This window comes from Erythrolamprus reginae, chromosome 9 (assembly GCF_031021105.1).
Source record: "Erythrolamprus reginae isolate rEryReg1 chromosome 9, rEryReg1.hap1, whole genome shotgun sequence".
Classification (NCBI taxonomy): domain Eukaryota; kingdom Metazoa; phylum Chordata; class Lepidosauria; order Squamata; family Dipsadidae; genus Erythrolamprus; species Erythrolamprus reginae.
Genome location: NC_091958.1, coordinates 25127067 through 25146049, shown reverse-complemented (window position 1 = coordinate 25146049; position 18983 = coordinate 25127067). Strand labels below are relative to the sequence as shown.

The following is an 18983-nucleotide window of genomic DNA, read 5'->3' as shown; positions in this document are numbered from 1 at the left end:
GCAATTAACATACTGTATTTTTCAGAGTATAAGTCGCCCCAAAGTATAAGATGCACCTTAGTTTTGGGGAGGAAAAAAAATCTGCCTATCAGGTATCCATCTGGCTAATTTTTAGCCTGGTCAGCTTCAGCCTATTAGTTCACTCGCTGGCTTTGAGGTTGGGGCTGGTTGGGGCTGTGCTTCTAAAGCACAGCTGATTGTTGGAGGGAGGAGCAATTAGAAACCAGGCAAAACACAGAAGATCTCGTGTTAGGGCTGAAAAAGCACAGCTGATGGACGGAGCTCCAGTGACTAAAGCAGACAAAGCGCAGAAGGGGTAAGAAAAGGCAGCAGCTCTTCTGGGTAGCCATTTTTGGCACCGCGTATTTAAGTGTTTGGAGGCTAAAAACACAACGTGGAGCCCCAAAACACGAGCCATTGTCAGTGGCAATCTCTACAGCCAGGAAGAGGACACGTAGAGGCTGACGTGTACGGGCTGGCGGGCCTACATTTGGAGTATAAGTTGCACCCAAATTTTCAGCCTCTTTTAGGAAGGGAAAAAGTTGTGCCTTATATTCTGAAAAATATGGTAAATCGTACTAGGAAACTAAATAAAACAATATAAATCGTAATGATACAAGCAACAAAAGTAGAATAGTAGTCATAAGTAGAAAGGGAGGGAGGTAATGGGAAAGAGAAGAAGAATTATACTAATACAACCTTACTAAATACTTTGACACTGTTATGGGAATTAGCTGTTGTGCAGAGCATTGTGATAATCGAAATGCATGGCAGAGTTTTACACACCTTTCTGCCTGTGGCTGTCGTCCAGGCAGTTCGAGTCCCCATACAAAACTATTCTTCCCCCACCTTCTGTAGGAACTTGGAAAAGACCCAAAATGGGGACGTGTTCCATGATGGCCGTCTCCTGCTTTAAAACTTCCAGACCTAGGTGGGAAAAGAGAGAGGAAAGGGATCAAAACTCATAAAACAGCACCCAAAAGCTTCAGTCGATCTAGAACAGCGTTTCCCAACTGGTGTGCCGCGGCACACTAGTGTGCCACGAGACACAGCCAGGTGTGCCGCGGAGCTCCTAGGGAAGTTCCAGCTGGGCGGGGTGCTGCCAGTGCCGGGGTGGGCTTTCCCGAAACGGACGGAGAATGCCCTCTCTCGCAGCCCCTGGCTGGGACCACTTTCGCTGCGAGAGAGGGCTTTCTCCGTCCGTTTCGGGAATGCCCGCCCCGCCCCTCTCTCACTCGCGCTGCTCCCCTTTTCTCTCAGCCCTCCCTGGCTTCGCTTCTCAATCCCTCCCTCCTTCCGTCTTTCCTTCCCCTCAGCCGTTCTGTCTGGGAGTCTCCCGCTCTTCCCTTCCCCGCCTCCCAGGCTTTGCCTTCACCACCCTCACCCCCTTTTTGGTTGGCAAGGAGTCCTTTGCCACATCCTGCAGTTCGCACTCGGCTCGAGGCCGCTTTCCCTGGCTGCGCTCTTTCTTTCTCTCTCTCTCTCCCGTGAGGCGGGGGAAGGAAAAAAACAAACAAACAAAAACTTCTTGCAGCGGGCCCGCGCACGCGCTCGTGCCCGCGCTCGTCCCTTTAGCAGCGAGGGAGGGAAGTCAGAGGGCGAGGGAGCGAGCGCGCGCTCTTGTCCTCGGTGCCCTCTGCAGCCTGCCTTCCTTCTTCTTTGCCACCGCTGAGGGACGGAGAGAAGGATAGAAAGGAAAGAGGGAGGTAGAGATAGAAAGGAAAGAGGGAGGGAGAGATACAATGGAAAGAGGGAGGGAGGAAAGAGGGAGGGAGAAATAGAGTGAAATGGAGGAAGAGATATTTTTTTTGTCCAAACTTTTCTTTAGCCCCCCCCGCCCCCCCCCCGCACAAGAGAGAGAGAGAGAGACATAGCAAGAGAGAGAGAGAAAAAGAAAGAAAGAGATAGCAAGAGAGAGAGAGAAAGAGATAGCAAGAGAGAGAGAGAGAAAGAGATAGCAAGAGAGACAGAGAGAGAGAGACAGAGAAAGAGAGAAAGATAGAGAGCGAGAAAGAGAGATAGCAAGAGACACAGAAAGAGAGAGAAGGAGAGAGAAAGAGAGAGAGAGAGAGAGAAAGAAAAAGATAGCAAGAGAGACAGAGAAAGAGAGAGAGAGATAGCAAGAGAGACAGAGAGAGAGAGAGAGAAAGAGAGAGAGAGAGAAAGAGATAGAGAGAAAGAAAGAAAGAGACATAGCAAGAGAGACAGAGAAAGAGAGAGAGAGAGAATGAAAGAGAGATAGCAAGAGAGGCAGAGAGAGAGCAAGGGAGAGAGAAAGACATAGAGGGAGGGAAGGAGGGAGGGAGAAAGAGAGCAAAAAAGAGAGGAAGAAAGAAAGAGGGATGGAGAGAGAGAAAGAAGGGAAGGAAGGAAGAGAGAGAGAGAAAGAGGGAGGGAGAAATAGAGTGAAATGGAGGAAGAGATATTTTTTTTGTCCAAACTTTTCTTTAACCCCCCCCCCCCCGCGCGCCCCCCGTCCCCCCGTTCAGTGTTCCCCAGGATTTTGAAAATATGAATAATGTGCCGCGGCTCAAAAAAGGTTGGGAAACACTGATCTAGAATACAAGTAATCCTTGATAGATAGGCACAATGGAAGGGCCAGATTCCTGTTGCCAAGAAGGACAACCATTAAGGAAATTTTGCCTCCTTTTACGACCTTTCTTGCCACTGTATTTAAGTGAATCACTGCTGTTCTTAAATTAATAACCCAGCTGTTACGTGAATAACCTAGCTGTTACTGGCTTCCCTTTGACTTTGCTTGTCAGGTGATTCCATGATTGTGAGACACTGCAGCCGTCATAAATGTGAACCAGTTGCCAAACTTTGATCATACCAATAACGATAGCATTTAGACTTATACAGTATACCGCTTCGTAGTGCTTTTACAGCCCTCTCTAAGCGGTTTAGTCAGCCGTTTGCCCCCAACAATCTGGGTCCCCATTTGACCCACCTTGGAAGGATGGAAGGCTGAGTCAACCTTGAACCGGTGGTGAGATTCAAATTGCTGAACTATACCTAGTAGTTAGCGGAAGTAGCCTGCAGTGCTGCACTCAAACCACTGCGTCATCCTGGCTCTATCATGTGGCTACAGGCATGTTGCAAAGTTCTACCGTCCTTGAACCTGATTTACTCCGGCCCAGTTGCAAACTGCCAGTCTGGGAATTATGAGCAATAAAGTAACTTTGAACGTTTCACATCTGGATCTGGTTGTTTGCATCTGACATTGACTCCTTTAAAGCTCTCTAAATCTGGACATCTATACCCACCCAGTAAGACTGGGAAAAGAGATTTTTTTAAAGTCTCTCTCTCTCACTTTTTTTTCCCTTTGCAGAAGATCATCTGGGATAAAACTTTTCAGTGATGGCAACGGTTTATCCCAGATATCCTATCTCCTTCTACCTCTACTAAGATTCTGGTGGGCTCCTTAGGAACATATTCTGGGATGCCTGACCTCACTGGAGGTTAACACTGCTCACAGTGCATAATTGTTATTTTATGCTGCTGGTACTTTATATGTCAGGTGTTTATAATCCTATATTTTGGCATTCAGAAAGCTGCTTAGGGGAATTTAGTGGCCTAGGGGTCTTAGTAAATAAAATAATAAAGGATCAAAGTACATTCCCTCAAACACAGAGACAAAATTCAATTTCCTTAATTTCTTATGCACTTTTTACACTTTAAATAACACGCTTCCCTACCTCCCAATGAACAGATTACCCATAGGAATGCCGAGTTTCCCTAAGCTTTTCTTGTGAAAAGAAAACAAAAGACTCACATCTAGACAAATATGATACCCGAAGAGGAACTTGGTACCTTGATCCTTAAAAGTCTGTGCAATGACAACGCCATCTTCTGGAAATTTTGCAATACTGCATCCTGAGGCATAATTCACTGGAAATAAAATACACATACACATGCATGTGTTAGACCAGAGTTCCCAAAACTTTTCAGCTTTGCAGACGGGTGGGGGGTGGGGGGGGTGGGGGGGGGCAAAGGATGATTCTGCAAGGGTGGCGGGCAAGCGTATGTGTGTGGCTCCATCTGTGCCAGCAGTGGGCACATATTTATGCCCTCGCTGCTTGTGTGAGTGGGGATCCATGGCCCGATTGTGAAAGTTCACGGAACAACAGTGGGTGGTGGCCCAGGGGCTTAGGACTCCTGTGCTAGACAATTATACTTCATTTTGATTAAAAACCTTTAATTAAAAGATTGGACAACTGTTTGGCCAACGTGGTATGAAGACTCAGCCTTGGTCAGAAGGTTGAAGTAGAAGACCTCCAAGGACCCTTCCCACTCTATGTTTCTACAAACAATAACGTTGGTCGCTTATTCTTTGCATGCTAGGCTCACGGTGGGAAGCCCACTTCAAAGAGAAACTACTGTAGTTTTCAGAGTATAAGACACATAAAAGAGGCTGAAAAATTGGGTCTTATACTCCAAATGTAGCTTTTTTCAAAGCGTCCCCCCCCCCAGCCTTAAACAATCTTCCCAGCTCTTCCTGACTCTTAGGCTTGTTTTCATTGCTACTTCCTCTGAAGAAGTTTTTTTCCCCCAGCCCTAAGGAGGTGCTAATGATCTTCCTGCATTGCAGGATTTTTTTCATTCCTACTCTCTGAAGTTTTTTTTCTAGCCCTAAATCTCTGCAGTTGTTTTCATTGCTACTCCCTCCAAAGATGACCAGACTAAGGATGCTAGCCAGATAAATACCTGGTAGGTAGATTTTTTTCCCTATTCCCCCCACCTCCGAAAAAAACCTCTAAGATGCGTCTTATACATTTGAATACTCTGAAAAATACGGTACATAGATTTGTACATATCCTGAATTAAGTCCCACAGGATGTGGTGGATCCATTAAATATTTGCCCTTCAATCTGGCCCTTATCAGCACAGAATCCTTTGGGGAGGTTTTTTATAACCGTCACTAGTCAAATAATCGTTAGGTGGGAACTACTTGTACTTACTTTCCTGGCTCTCCAAAGTAAAGTCTCCTTCGTACAGCCCATCGCTAAAGGCCATGCCCCAGACGGAGAGGAGATCGTTGAGTGCTGGAATATTTGCTCCTCCAGTATCTGGCATCCACCACTGCCTAATAAAAATAAATCAGCACAAAAGCACCGGGAATTATACACAAAAATGTTCGGGGATGGTGATGGTGGAAGAAGACATGTATAAAAACTAGTTACTAAACACCTAGTCCTTGACTTATGACCACAATTCTATTGCTAACTGAAACGTGTGTTAAGTGAGTTTTGGTCCATTTTACGACCTTTCTTGCCCCGATTGTTAAATTAAGTTAGTGACATGGTTCTTAAATTATGCCACTTTATAATGCCATCGTAAGGTCACACCTGGAGTACTGCATTCAATTTTGGTCACCATGATGAAAAATGGATGTTGCGTCTCTAGAAAGAGTGCAGAGAAGAGTAACAAAGATGATTAGGGGACTGGAAGCTAAAACATATGAAGAATGGTTGCAGGAATTGAGTATATCTAGTTTAATGAAAAGGACCAGGAGAAACATGATAGCAGTGTTCCAATATCTCAGGGACTGCCATAAAGAAGAGAAGTAAACCTATTCTCCAAAGCACCTGAGGGTAGAACAAGAAGCAATGGATGTACACTAAACAAGGAGAGAAGCAACTTAGAGTTAAGGAGAAATTTCCTGACAGTTAGAACAATTAATCCATGGAACAGCTTGCCTCCAGAAGTTGCGAATGCTCCAACACTGGAAGTTTTAAAGCAGATGTTGGATGACCATCTGTCGGAAGTAGTGTAGGGTTTCCTGCCTAAGCAGGGGGTTGGACTAGAAAACCTCCAAGGTCCCTTCCAACTCTGTTATTCTATTCTATTCTAACACAGGAGCAGCAGCAATAGTCCTCAACTTGCAACCACAACTGAGTCCAAAATTAATGTCGCTGAGAGAGAAATTCATTAAACGAGTTTTGTCCTATTTCACAACTTTTCTTGCCACAGTTGTTCAGTGAACCCCTGCAATTTGTTCAATTAAATACAGAGTTTATTAAGTGAATCTGGCTTCTCCAATTGACTTCGCTTGTCGGGAGGTCACAAAAGGGTGATCGCATGAGCTTGGGACATTGCGACCATCATAAATATGAGCCAGTTGTCAACTGCCTGAATTGTGATCCCGTGATCAAGGGGCGGCTGCAACAATTGTTAAGTGTGAAAAATGGCTGTTAAGTCACTTTTTTCAGTGCTGCCGTAACTGAATGATCACCACTTGAATTATTGTAAGCCAAGCTCTGACCTATACAAACAGGAACCCCTAGGCCAGTGATGGTGAATCTATGGCACAAGTGTCACAGGTGGCACGTGGAGCCATATTTGCTGGCACGCGAGCTGTTGCCCTAGCTCAGCTCCAACATGCATGTATGTGCTGGCCAACTGATTTTTTGCTTGAGAGGCTCTGGGAGGGTGTTTTTGGTTTCCAGGGAGCCTCCAGGGGGATGGAGAAAGGCATTTTTACCCACTCCCGGCTTCTCTGAAACCTGCATGTGTGTGCTGGTGAGCAGATTTTTGGCTCATGCAGACACTTGGGAGGGCATTTTTGGCTCTCAGAGAGCCTCTGAATCTGTGAGGAGGGCGTTTTTACCCTCTCTCAACTCCAGGGAAGCCTTTGAAGCCTGGGGAGGGTGAAACACAAGCCTACTGGGCCCACCAGAATTTGGGAAGCTGTTTCCGGCCTCCAAAGGGCCTTCAGGGGCTGTAGGAAGCTGTTTTCGCCCTCCCCACACATTGAATTATGGATGCGGGCACTTGTAAGCCCATGCTTTTAGGGCACCGGAGGAAAAAAAGGTTCGCCATCACTGCCCTAGGCCTAACATAGGTGGTCGAGAGCTGTCACCACCAAGGCTACCATAAGCATGCTCATTTGACAGACGAAGCCCCTTTAGATGTAAGCCTCGGCTCTTAAGAGGCTTAAAATAAAATTCTACACAGGCCTTCCGAGGATTGAGTTAGAAGTCTAGCACCTCAGCAATCCCTGTAATCCTGGCTTAAATTAATTATAGGTTTATCTTATCCATTTTGGAATAACCTTTTTATATTTTAAAAGCATTGCCACCTGAAGGAACAAAAAGCCCAGTGAGAGACGGTACTTTAATCACAAATCTGAATTTTCTAATCAGATTTCTAAGGCCAAAATATATTTTTAAAATTCTGGTGGATTTGCAAGCAATGCTAAGTTGGGATTTAGTGCCGTAAGTTGGAGCATGCCTGTGTAAAGCGGCAGGCTCACAAGTTGCTCTGCCTTCCCCACGTCTAAGAGTCCAGGAGAAGGCCACTTGCAGTGAAAGTTCGCTCAATATTATATTTGAAGCAGCTTCTGTGGCTTAAAATAAATTTGGGCTCGATTGTGGGCTAACTCGAGGACTATCTGTATACAGTGGTCCCTCGAGTTTCGCGATCTCGATCTTCGCTAAACTCTATATCGCGAGTTTTCAACCCGGAAGTAAACTCCACCATCTGCGCATGCGTGCCCTTCCACGCATGCGTAGATGGTGGAGTTTCCCCGCCGGGCAGAGGCTTCCCTGGGTCTTCCCCCTCTTGCCCCGGTAAGGCGCGAGCAACGGCGTGGGCGGGTGGGCGGCACACGCGCAGGGAAACCCCAGGGCCGCTTCTCAGCTGAGAAGCGGCCCCAGCAACAGCGCGGGGGGGGCGGGCGGCGCGCGCGCGCGCGCGGGGAAACCCCAGGGCTGCTTCTCAGCTGAGAAGCGGCCCCAGCAACAGCGCGGGGGGGGCGGGCGGCGCGCGCGCGCGCGCGGGGAAACCCCAGGGCTGCTTCTCAGCTGAGAAGCGGCCCCAGCAACAGCGTGGGGGGGCGGGCGGCGCGCGCGCGCGCGCGGGGAAACCCCAGGGCTGCTTCTCAGCTGAGAAGCGGCCCCAGCAACAGCGCGGGGGGGCGGGCGGGCGGCACGCGCGCGGACAAGCAGCAGCAGCGAGGCGGCGGGGAAACCCAATCTTCGGCTCCTCGCTGCTGCGGTGGAAATAAAAATACCATCTGCGCATGCGCAGATGGTGTTTTTACTTCCGCACCGCTACTTCGCGACAAATCGATCATCGCGAGGGGTCCTGGAACGGAACCCTCGCGATGATCGAGGGACCACTGTATAGCAAAACTTTGCTAGTTTTAAAGAAATACTGTACATTTATTTCAATTATTCAGCAATGCAAATAAATAGCAATAGCAATAGCCCTTAGGCTTATATACTGCTTCATAGTGTTTTCAGCCCTCTAAGTGGTTTACAGAGTCATCCTATTTTTCCCAATCATTTGGGTCCTCATTTTATCCACTTCGGAAGGATGGAAGGCTGAGTCAATCTTGAGCCTGGTAATAATCGAACTGGTGGCAGCTGGCAGTTAGCACAAATAGCCTACAGAACTGCATTCTAAGCTCTGGACCACTGCGGCTACCATATGCTGGTTGTCTTCAGACACCAAACCTGGAATTGCTGTTGCTAAGTGATGCAGCTGCATCTGTAATTCTGTAAACTCTGTTTCACATGAGCTCATTGCTTAACAACAACAATCCCGCCTTTGCCCCTTCTATCATTAACCAAATCGGACCAATCATTAGCAGAGGACACACCCCAATCTCAAGCATTCCCAGTTTGGTCCCTCCCAGCCCTAAGTCTGGGTTCTTCCACTTCCTTTCCTTAAAGTCTCCCTACCCACCAATCTCCCCCTCCCACCCACTCATATCTCTGCCATTTAGTTGCCCTTCCTCCCCATTGATAAATATCTTTGCGAATGACAGCCGTTTTGCAACAGGTTCCAACTTCTCTCACCTTGTATTTTCATCATAAAACTTGACTTTCCTCATCACAGAGGTGTTGTACCAATCACTGAACACTACGAGTGACAGTCCGTTGTCAACGTCCCTTCTCAGCTTAATTATTTCTTCCGGGAAATACTCTTCCTCGCTGTCCACCATCAATAATGTTCCTGCGTAAATAGACAAGAGGAGGCTGCAGATTAGATCAGCTTCAATGACTAATATCTGAATGATTTGGATATATCTCAAGACCTAAAATAATCACCTAACATCAAAAATGTCATCAAAAAAGCACAACAAAGAATGTTATTTCTGCGCCAGCTCAGGAAGCTCAAACTGCCCAAGGTGCTGCTGATACAGTTCTACAAAGGAATAATTGAGTCTGTGATCTGCACCTCTATAACTGTCTGGTTTGGTGCTGCAACCCAACAAGACAGACACAGACTTCAGAGGAGAACCAGAACTGCAGAAAAAAACAATTGCTGCCAACCTGCCTTCCATTGAGGACCTGTATACTACACGAGTCAAAAAGAGTGTTATTGCTAGTGCTAGTGCTCTACATGGGGCTACCTTTGAAGAGTGTTCGGAAACTCCAGATTGTGCAGAATGCAGCCGCGAGAGCTATCGTGGGGCTATGCAGATTTGTCCATGTCTCTTCAACACTTCACGGGCTGCATTGGCTGCGGATTAGTTTCTGGTCACAATTCAAAGTGTTGGTAATGACCTATAAAGCCCTACATGGCATCGGACCAGAATATCTCCGGGACCGTCTTCTGCTGCACGAATCCCAACAACTGATAAGGTCCCACAGAGTTGCTCTTCTCCGGGTCCCGTCAACTAAACAATGTCGTCTGGCGGGCCCCAGGGGGAGAGAATCAACTCCCCCCAGAGATCAGAATCGCCCCCACCCTCCTTGCCTTTCGTAAGTTGTTAAAGACCGACCTATGTCATCAGGCATGGGGGAATTGAGATACCCCAGGCTTATATAGTTTACGTATGGTATGATTGTGTTGTATGGTTTTAATGATGGGTTTTAGATGTTTTTAATATTAGATTTGTTACATTGTTATGGTTTTGTTGTGAGTCGCTCCGAGTCTACGGAGAAGGGCGGCATACTAATCTAATAAATTATTATTATTATTATTATTATTATTATTATTATTATTATTATTATTACTATTATTATTATGTCAGTACAACACAGAAAACAAGATCACTATGCTGGATTTCGTATTTCATCACCAGTTGGGCGCTTCCCAAGCACCTAGGACTGCGTGATATAGCGGTGAATTATGTCTGCCGATCCCAGTAAAGCGGCCTTTTGCAATTGACAGATGGAGATTTTGTCCATTCCAATGGTTTTCAAATGTCCGCTGAGATCCTTTGGTACTGCGCCCAGCATGCCAAGAACCACTGGGACCACTTTCACTGGCTTATGCCAGAGTCGTTGCAGCTCGATTTTTAGATCTTCGTATTTCACTAATTTCTCTAGCTGCTTCTCCTCAATTCTGTTGTCTCCTGGGATTGCGATGTCGATGATCCATACTTTCTTTTTCTCCACAATCACAATGTCTGGTGTGTTATGCTTCAGAATTCAGTCAATCTGAAGTCGGAAGTCCCACAGTAGTTTTGCTTGCTATTATTATTATTATTATTATTATTATTATTATTATTATTATTAATTATTATTATTATTGCTATCTAACAAGCCACTTCAGAAATGGCTGGTTGAGAAATTCAAGGTTATCGTTCCTTGAACTCCACAGAGTGAATTCCATGGAGCAGTATGTGTGTTAAGTATGTGGTTTAGGATTATTTTAGCCAAATCTTTCAATCTACTGCACCAGGTCCTAGACACAGCATCCCTAACCCTCTTAGGAAACAAACCGAGACTTCTGGTCTGGAGGAGACCGCAGCGGGATCTCTTTGGCAGCGCTCTGCCCCGAGATCCCTTCTACCCCCTCCGAAGGTCGCAATCGCGATCGGATCGGGCTCGGATGGCCCGATCCCAGAACAGGGGGCTCCCCTCTGCCCGAGGAGCCGTCGCTGAAGCTCCGGAGGCAGCGGTTCGCCCTGCAGCTTCGGAGACGGGAGAACCGATCTTCCTCGCCTAGGAAGATTCGGCCAGCGCTTTCTCCCCTCACCCAGTGGGAAGCAAGAAAAAGTTCAAGAAGTGAAAGTATCGCAACTAATTTGACCGAAAAAGAATACACCAGATAAAGGACCTAAGGTAAAAAAAACCTCTTTTTTTTGTTTCATGTTTAAAACCAGAAGACTTGATCGCTGCGAAAGTTTTAAGTGAAAGTTCTTTCCTTTTCAATAAGGCGAAGGTGAAAGTTTTTTCCTTTTTTTGGATTCATCCGCAAATAACAGCCGAATCTAATTTTTTCACTTTCATTTTTTCCATCTTGAACTTGAACTTTGGAACTTTAAAAATATTTTTCCTACTCTATGGATTAATAAAATAATTTAAATTTGATATGACTATTTAGGAAATTTAAATTGCTAAAGGAAATCTGCAATGATGATTAGAATTCGTTTTTAGATCGTTAAAAATATAGTGTTCCGGGCTTAAATTCTGACAGCGGAGGAACACAGCTTTGCTGCCTTTTTTCTCATCTTGTTGGGTTTTTTTACAATAATGAAACAACGCAATAATTAGAAAATAAATGGAAAATAGAAGGAACTGAAACACTAGCTATTCAACCTTTCCTTTGGATTATTTACTTCTGGATTAACCTATTTGGATTACTTGCTGATCGTTTTTGGATTATTTGCTGACCGCTTTTGGATTATTTGCTGAGAACTTTTTAACATCTGCCTTGCTGTACGAAATTTAACCTGACTCCATCTTGGGATTTGCTTCTCTGCTTCTGTCTTGAACTTGGAAAATAAACTGACTTTATTTTAATCACACGAAATCTCTTAATTTGACTTTGCTTTTGAATTTGAAATTGGAACTAAACATAACTCTATCCTTTGACACTTGGATTTACATCCCCTACTTCCCAGCACAACTACTCGACCTATAAGAAGAACATAAGTATATAATACTGATATTTTGTCTTCTGAATAATTATTCTTTTTTCCCTGATCTCTCTTAGATTCTCTTCTTTCCCTTTTCTTCTGTGCACTGCTATTTCTAAAAGAAACCTGATTTGAAATATATGCATTGTTAATAAACCTTGGTTCCCTGCTCTATTTTAATTAGTTGAATTAAAATATCACCTCCTTTTTTTGTCTCCCCTAGAATAATTCTCTCCACTCTTTTTACTAATTTTCTCTTCTCTCCTCTCTCCCTCTCCCTTTTTTCTCCCATAATTTTCCTTTGTTATGCTTTCTTTTATTTCTTATGAATAGCTAATATTTTTTCTTTTCTTTTATCTATCCTGTCCTCCTATCAGACTACTTATTTTTAATTCTTACTTTTCTCTTATTTTTAAAAGTTTTACACCTGCTCCTTTTGGCATTGCATATCTAAAGTTTTAAAAATAACAATATATTTTGAATTTTGTTAGTAATTGGATTGATACATATAGATATATTTCAAGGGAAATTGTTAACAAGATAGATTGAACAGATTTGGAATTTATAGGAATTCTTTTCCTTTTACTACATATAAATTGAAATTAATTTAAATTAATTTAAATTTTAAACAGTGGATTCAAATTTGATAATGTCAAGTACCTCAACTTTTGTTAAAATGGTCAAAAAACAAACTACAGCAACAATTCCCTCTCCACAAGGGTCACCGCATCCTTCCCCGTCGCACCAGGTGTTAACCATGTCTACCAAGGACAAAGACAAAGATAAAACAATGCAGTCCAATTTTGCAACACTACAAGAAACTTTAAATACTTTGAAAGACTTTATGTTTAAATCCCAAGAAGACGCTACCCAACAACGAGAGGCTATAAAAGAGGACGCAACACAACAAAGAGAAGCTATAAAAGCAGAGCTGGCAGAATTTAAAACGGAGATGGCTCAATTGAAAGTTGATATGGGAGAGATGAAAGACCAGATAAAGGAGATCCAACAAACATTACAAGAAAGTGATGACCGAGTTAAAAAAGTTGAAGAGAAATCTGACAAAACTGAAAAAAGAATGGACTACCTTGAAGGGAGAGCTGATGCAAGATACAGAAGATATGATGAATCAATCACTCAGTTGGAGATGCAACGGGCTTCGTATGGACTAAGATTTCAGAATATAAAAGAGGAAAAAGATGAAGATTTAAAAATGACTATGGCTGAAACTATTGGAGGAATACTCCAAGAGGATCCCACAGCACTACTGAAAGAAATCGATGAAGTTTACAGAACTTCGAATAGTTACATTCGTCGCCACAACCTCCCGAGAGAGATACACATCAAGTTCACAAGAAAAGCTTTGCGAGATGACATACTCCATTGGTCAAGAAACTCCAAACTCCAACATCAAGGAGTTGAAATAAAAATATTAAAACAAGTTCCAAGAAGTGTCAGAGAAAGCAGAAGAGATTACCACTTTCTAACTAGAATTTTGATCAAAGAAAACATAACTTACCGCTGGCTTATTCCACAAGGTCTTTCTCTGACATGGCGCTCCACAAGATACAAATTGGAAAACGTAGAACAAGCTATGTACTTCTTTGAAAACAGTGGCATTAGCCACCTGGACTATACAACTAAGCAACAAGTGGTCCAACAACAACCAGTACAACAGCAACCAGGGGAAAAACCAGCAATCCAACAAGAAGAAGATCTGGGGGCTACTGCTCAGGTAATAGAGCAGGACCAAGGTGCCAGAAGAGTTCAACCTCAGCGAGAAACCAAAAAACCTACTAAATGACAATAAGTAAAGATTTAAAAATCTTTTCTGTAAACGTCAATGGACTTAATGAACCAAGGAAAAGGAAACAAATCTTTTCTAAAATCAGAAATCAAAATGCTCAAATTGCAATATTACAAGAAGTGCATATTAAAAAAAATAACCAAAAATTACTGTTGAATCCCAAAATTGGAAAAATGTATGCTGCATTAGCAGATCAAAAAAAAAGAGGTGTAGTGATGTATGTTGAGAATTCTATAAATTCCAAACAAATATTTAAGGATAATGAAGGTAGAATATTGATTGTACAAGTTGATATTGAACCTAGACCTCTAGTTGTTGTTTCTATTTATGCCCCTAATGAAGATCAAATGACATTTTATAAAAATTTACATCAAACAATAATAGAATTAGCTATTGAAAATGTATTAATAATAGGTGATTTTAATGCTATTGCGAACAGACAACTAGATCATTCAGGGGGGGGAGGTAACAATAAAAGGAAAAAAAGTAAAAAAACAAGAAGGAATTTGCTACCCAGTACTTTTCAAAAAATGAAAGCGGAACTATTGTTAAATGATATCTGGAGGGAAAGACACCCTCATAAGAGACAATATACCTTCTACTCTAACCCCCACAAAATTTGGACAAGAATAGATATGGTATGGGCACCAAAAATGGTTGCAGAACAAATAAGAGAGGTAGAGATAGACGTCAATACATGGGCTGATCACAATCCAATAGTGGTTTCTATGAGAATGAATAACAAACAGAATAACTGGCGGATGAATAGAAACATTTTAAATGATAAGAAATATAAGGATTGGATCGAAAAAGAATTAAAAATATTTTTTGAAATCAACAAAACTTCAGACACCACTCTACAGAACTTATGGGATACAGTTAAAGCTTACATAAGAGGATTAACAATATCCTACACAGCAAAATATAACAAGGAAAATAAATTAAAGTATGTACAATTAATAAATGAATTAAAACAATTAGAATTTTTATCGCAGCAACACATCAAGAATAGGGACTTAAAAACAGAAATAAATGTAATTAAACATAAAATTAGAATCATAGAACAAAACCAAATAACTGAAAAAATTAAAAGAGCAAAGCAACACTATTTTGAACATGCAAACAAACCAGGCAGATGGTTAGCATATAAACTTAGAAAACAGAGTCAATCAAAATTAATTAAAAAACTAGAAGACAAAGATGGTACAATAAAATATGATACAGAAGGAAAGGCAGACATTGTGTATAATTTTTATAAAGATCTATATGCTAAGGATAATGTTAGCGAAGATGAAGTCTTTAACTATTTACAAGCTTCAAAATTACCACAAATAACAGAAGACCAACAGGCCACCATGGATGGACCAATAACAATGGAAGAACTCCTAATAACAATCAAAAAACAGAAAAGCAATAAGGCCACAGGCCCAGATGCCATACCGGTAGAATGGTACAAGATAGAAAATGAAACAATAAGAAACCACATGTTAGAAACTTTCAATCTATGTAGACTTGAGGGCAAAATTCCTAAATCTTGGTCAGAATCATTAACAACTTTAATACACAAACCGGGCACAGACCCAGAAAAAATTAAAAATTATAGGCCTATATCATTATTAAATGTAGATTACAAGATATTTATTGCTATTTATGCAGACAGACTCAAAAGAGTCATAAATGGAATAATACACCAAGATCAAAATGGGTTTCTACCAGGGAGACAAATTAAAAATAATCTTAGAACAGTTATAAACACACTAGAGTATTATGAACAATATCCAGGTAAGACAGCATCTTTAATGTTTCTAGACGCCCAAAAGGCCTTTGATAACGTCAATTGGATATTTATAAAAATGCAATTAAATAAAATGAGATTTGGCCCAAAATTTGTTAATTTAATAGATACTATATATTCAAAACAAACAACCAATATAATATTGAAAATAACCAATTACCAACACTTGATATAAATAAGGGAGTTCGCCAAGGTTGTCCTATATCACCATTGTTATTTATTACGATTCTTGAAACTCTACTAATTAAAATAAGAGCAGATTCTAGAATAAAAGGCCTAACTGTAGGAGACGAAACTTATAAAGTCCAAGCCTTTGCAGATGACTTAACGTTTATAATTGAAGAACCGATAACAACAGTCCCCACATTACTGCAAGCTATTGAACAATATGGAAAAGTAGCAGGTTTAAAGATAAACAAAAATAAAACACATTTTTTAACTAAAAATATGAATAAAACACAAGAAACTAAACTAGAAAGCATTTCTGGAATAAAGATTGTTAAAAAAGTAAAATACCTAGGAATAAACTTAACAGCGAAAACAATAACATTAAAAAATGATAACTACACAAAGTTACTAACAGAAATTAAAAAAGATTTAGCAATGTGGAATAACCTAAAAATATCATTTTTAGGAAGATTGGCAACAATCAAGATGAACATTCTACCTAAGGTCTTATTTTTTTTCCAGGTAATTCCAATAAACCCAGGGGGAATCTTTTTTAAAACTTTGACAAATTTAGTTAAAAAATTTATATGGCAAGGGAAAAAAGCAAGGATAAAAATAAATTGCCTAGAAGATATCAAAGAAAGAGGAGGATTTGGCCTTCCAAATTGGAAATTATATTATCAGGCTGCCGCATTAACATGGGTTAGAGATTGGATAACTCTAGAGAACAAAAGAATATTAAATTTAGAAGGACATGATCTCATGCTTGGATGGCATGCATTTATATGGTACGACAAAGAAAAAAACCACTCATATTTTAAAAGACATACATTAAGGAAGTATCTACTAGAGGTTTGGAAAGACATAAAGAAAAATCACTTCTTAAATATCCCAGAATGGCTTGCCCCCCTAGAAGCAATAACGCATCCAAAGTCCATAAAAGACAAGAAAATATCTTATAGATATAAAGAATTACTAAACGACCAGATGAAGTTAAAATCTAGGATTAAATTACAAGAAGAAGGGATAATAATAGACTGGTGGCATTATGCCCAGATTCGATCTAGATACCAGAAGGATAAAACTCTTTATATTTTTAATAAAAGTAAAAATTTGTTAAGTAATCTAATTACTACTAATCCAATAAAAATGATAGGGAAAATATATAAATTCCTCATTGCTCATAAAAACATAGAGTTGACTTTAAAAGATACTATGATAAGATGGTGTAGAAATATTGGCAAGGAAATAGACATAGACACATGGGAGAAAGTTTGGATTAACAACTGGAAAATGACCAAATCAGTCTCATTAAAAGAAAACCAAATCAAAATGTTCTACAGATGGCATCTCCCACCAAATAGGATAGCAAAAATGTTTCCCAAAACATCCCCATTATGCTGGAAATGTAAGAAGGAAATAGGAACCTATTACCATCAATGGTGGACATGTGGTAAAGCTAAAATATACTGGAAGATGATAGAGAAAATATTAAAAGAAATAGTAAAGCAAGATATAGAAAATACCCCGGAATTCTACTTATTAGGAATTACCAATCAGACTTACAAGAAAGAAATTCTTTACTTAATTATACACATATTAACTGCGGCTAGAATAATATATGCGCAAAATTGGAAGGGGGAAGAAATCCCCAAGGAAGAAGAAGTTATAGTTAAAATATTAGATTGCGCTGAAATGGACATGATGACAAGACGATTAAATGATCAAGAAGATACTAAATTTTATGAAACATGGAACAATGTTTATAAATGGATAGATAAGAAAAAATAAGATATATAAATTTATTTTTAGCTGATTTTTTGTATTTGTTTTTACCTAGGTGATAACAATATTAATATTAGTTTAAATGTATTGTTTGATGATCATGATATAGTAGTTTATGTATAAGTAACATATTAAGAATTTTGGTTTATATACGTATAGTAGTTGAAATCAGTTTAAATGTTTTGTTTGATAATTATGGTACATTAGTATAGTAGTTAAAACTACATTAAAGGTATTTTTTGATGACTATGGTATATTAGTCTACGTATAAGCAATATATTAAGAACTTTACCTAATATTTACATTGTACTTAAGATTTGTAAAACTTTAACTCAAAATTACCAGAACTTTCAACATTTAACATATATTCAATTATGTATTCTTTTTCTGTACTTGAATGTATACTTTCAAAAGAAGCGGGGGAAATGCACCCCCACTTTATGTTTAATGTTTGTATGTGTGTCTGTTTATTTTAAGAAAATTAATAAAAAAATTTACAAAAAAAAAAAAGGAAACAAACCAACCAACCTTTAATCTGTCCTTCATGAAATCATCTCCATTTAATGACCCTGTAATCCCCTTGTGAGGTGGAGTCTGGACAACTGAGTGGAGCTGAGTGTTTACTGGCCAGATGCCTTTCCTGTCACCAATGCAGAGTTTTGTTCAGCAGATATAGCCTCATTGTGCCGAGAGAGAGAAACATCTGCCTCTACCAGGGGTGGGCGCCTCTCGGTTGGGACTGGTTTGCCTGAACCGGTAGCAACCCACTGGTGACATTACAATGACATCATCGCTGGTCCGTGGGTGCCTCAGCTTTTTTATTTTTAATCTATTTATTTATTTTTTCTTCTGAGCATGCGCAGAAGCCAAATTTCCGGCACTGTGCATGCAGCTACCATCTTGGTTTTGAGTTATTTATTTATTTATTTACTTATTTTTGAAATTTTCCAGTGCTGAGCGGGAGGAAGTGAACCAGCGGCAAGATAAGTTAGAACCCACACCAGGCCTCTACCTAGGATCAAACTCACAGCTTCAAACTCACACAGATTGTGAGGCGGGAGCTCCACCTCCAGGCCACAGCACCATTCATATATCCTTCATGAAATGCAGCTTTTAATTCTCAAAGTGACAAAATAGAATTCGCTTGAATGGAACAAAAAAAAAGTGTCTAACTTTTAATTGCACGCTGGTTAGCAAATCAACACCCCCCCTTTATGGTGACTAGCGACTTTTTAAAATGTCAGAAATGGAGAACAGAGAAAAACTGACCTTTAAATTAATAGCCTATCATGGGGAGAAGGCTGTTGGGTCAGAAAGTTTGATTTAATGTCAAAAGGGAAATGAAAGTGTCAGGGCCATTTAAAACACAAATCCCCAAAGATTAGTTATGTACGTAGTCTATCCATTTATAGATAGTTCTTGATTTACAACTAATTCATTTAGTGACCATTCAAAGTTACAACAGCACTGAAAAAAGTGACTTACAATAGACACTCGCACTTGCAACCACCACAACATGACCACAGTTTAGGCACTTGGCAACTAGCATGTATTTACAATGGTGGCAGCCTCCCAATGTTATGTGATCATCATTTCTGATCTTCTCAGCC

General features: G+C 40.7%; 1 protein-coding gene across 2 annotated transcripts in view; it reads right to left on the bottom strand.

Annotated features, from left to right (window-relative positions):
• The window catches only part of MBTPS1 (membrane bound transcription factor peptidase, site 1), a 71352-nt gene that overhangs the window by 16068 nt on the left and 36301 nt on the right, over positions 1–18983 (bottom strand). For both annotated transcript variants that reach the window (XM_070760544.1, XM_070760545.1), the window contains exons 16-19: positions 8805–8961; positions 4962–5086; positions 3814–3891; positions 787–927 (exon numbers count right to left, since the gene is read on the bottom strand). In XM_070760544.1, the coding sequence (XP_070616645.1) occupies positions 787–927; positions 3814–3891; positions 4962–5086; positions 8805–8961 (501 nt within the window). The remainder of the gene's footprint in view (positions 1–786; positions 928–3813; positions 3892–4961; positions 5087–8804; positions 8962–18983) is intronic.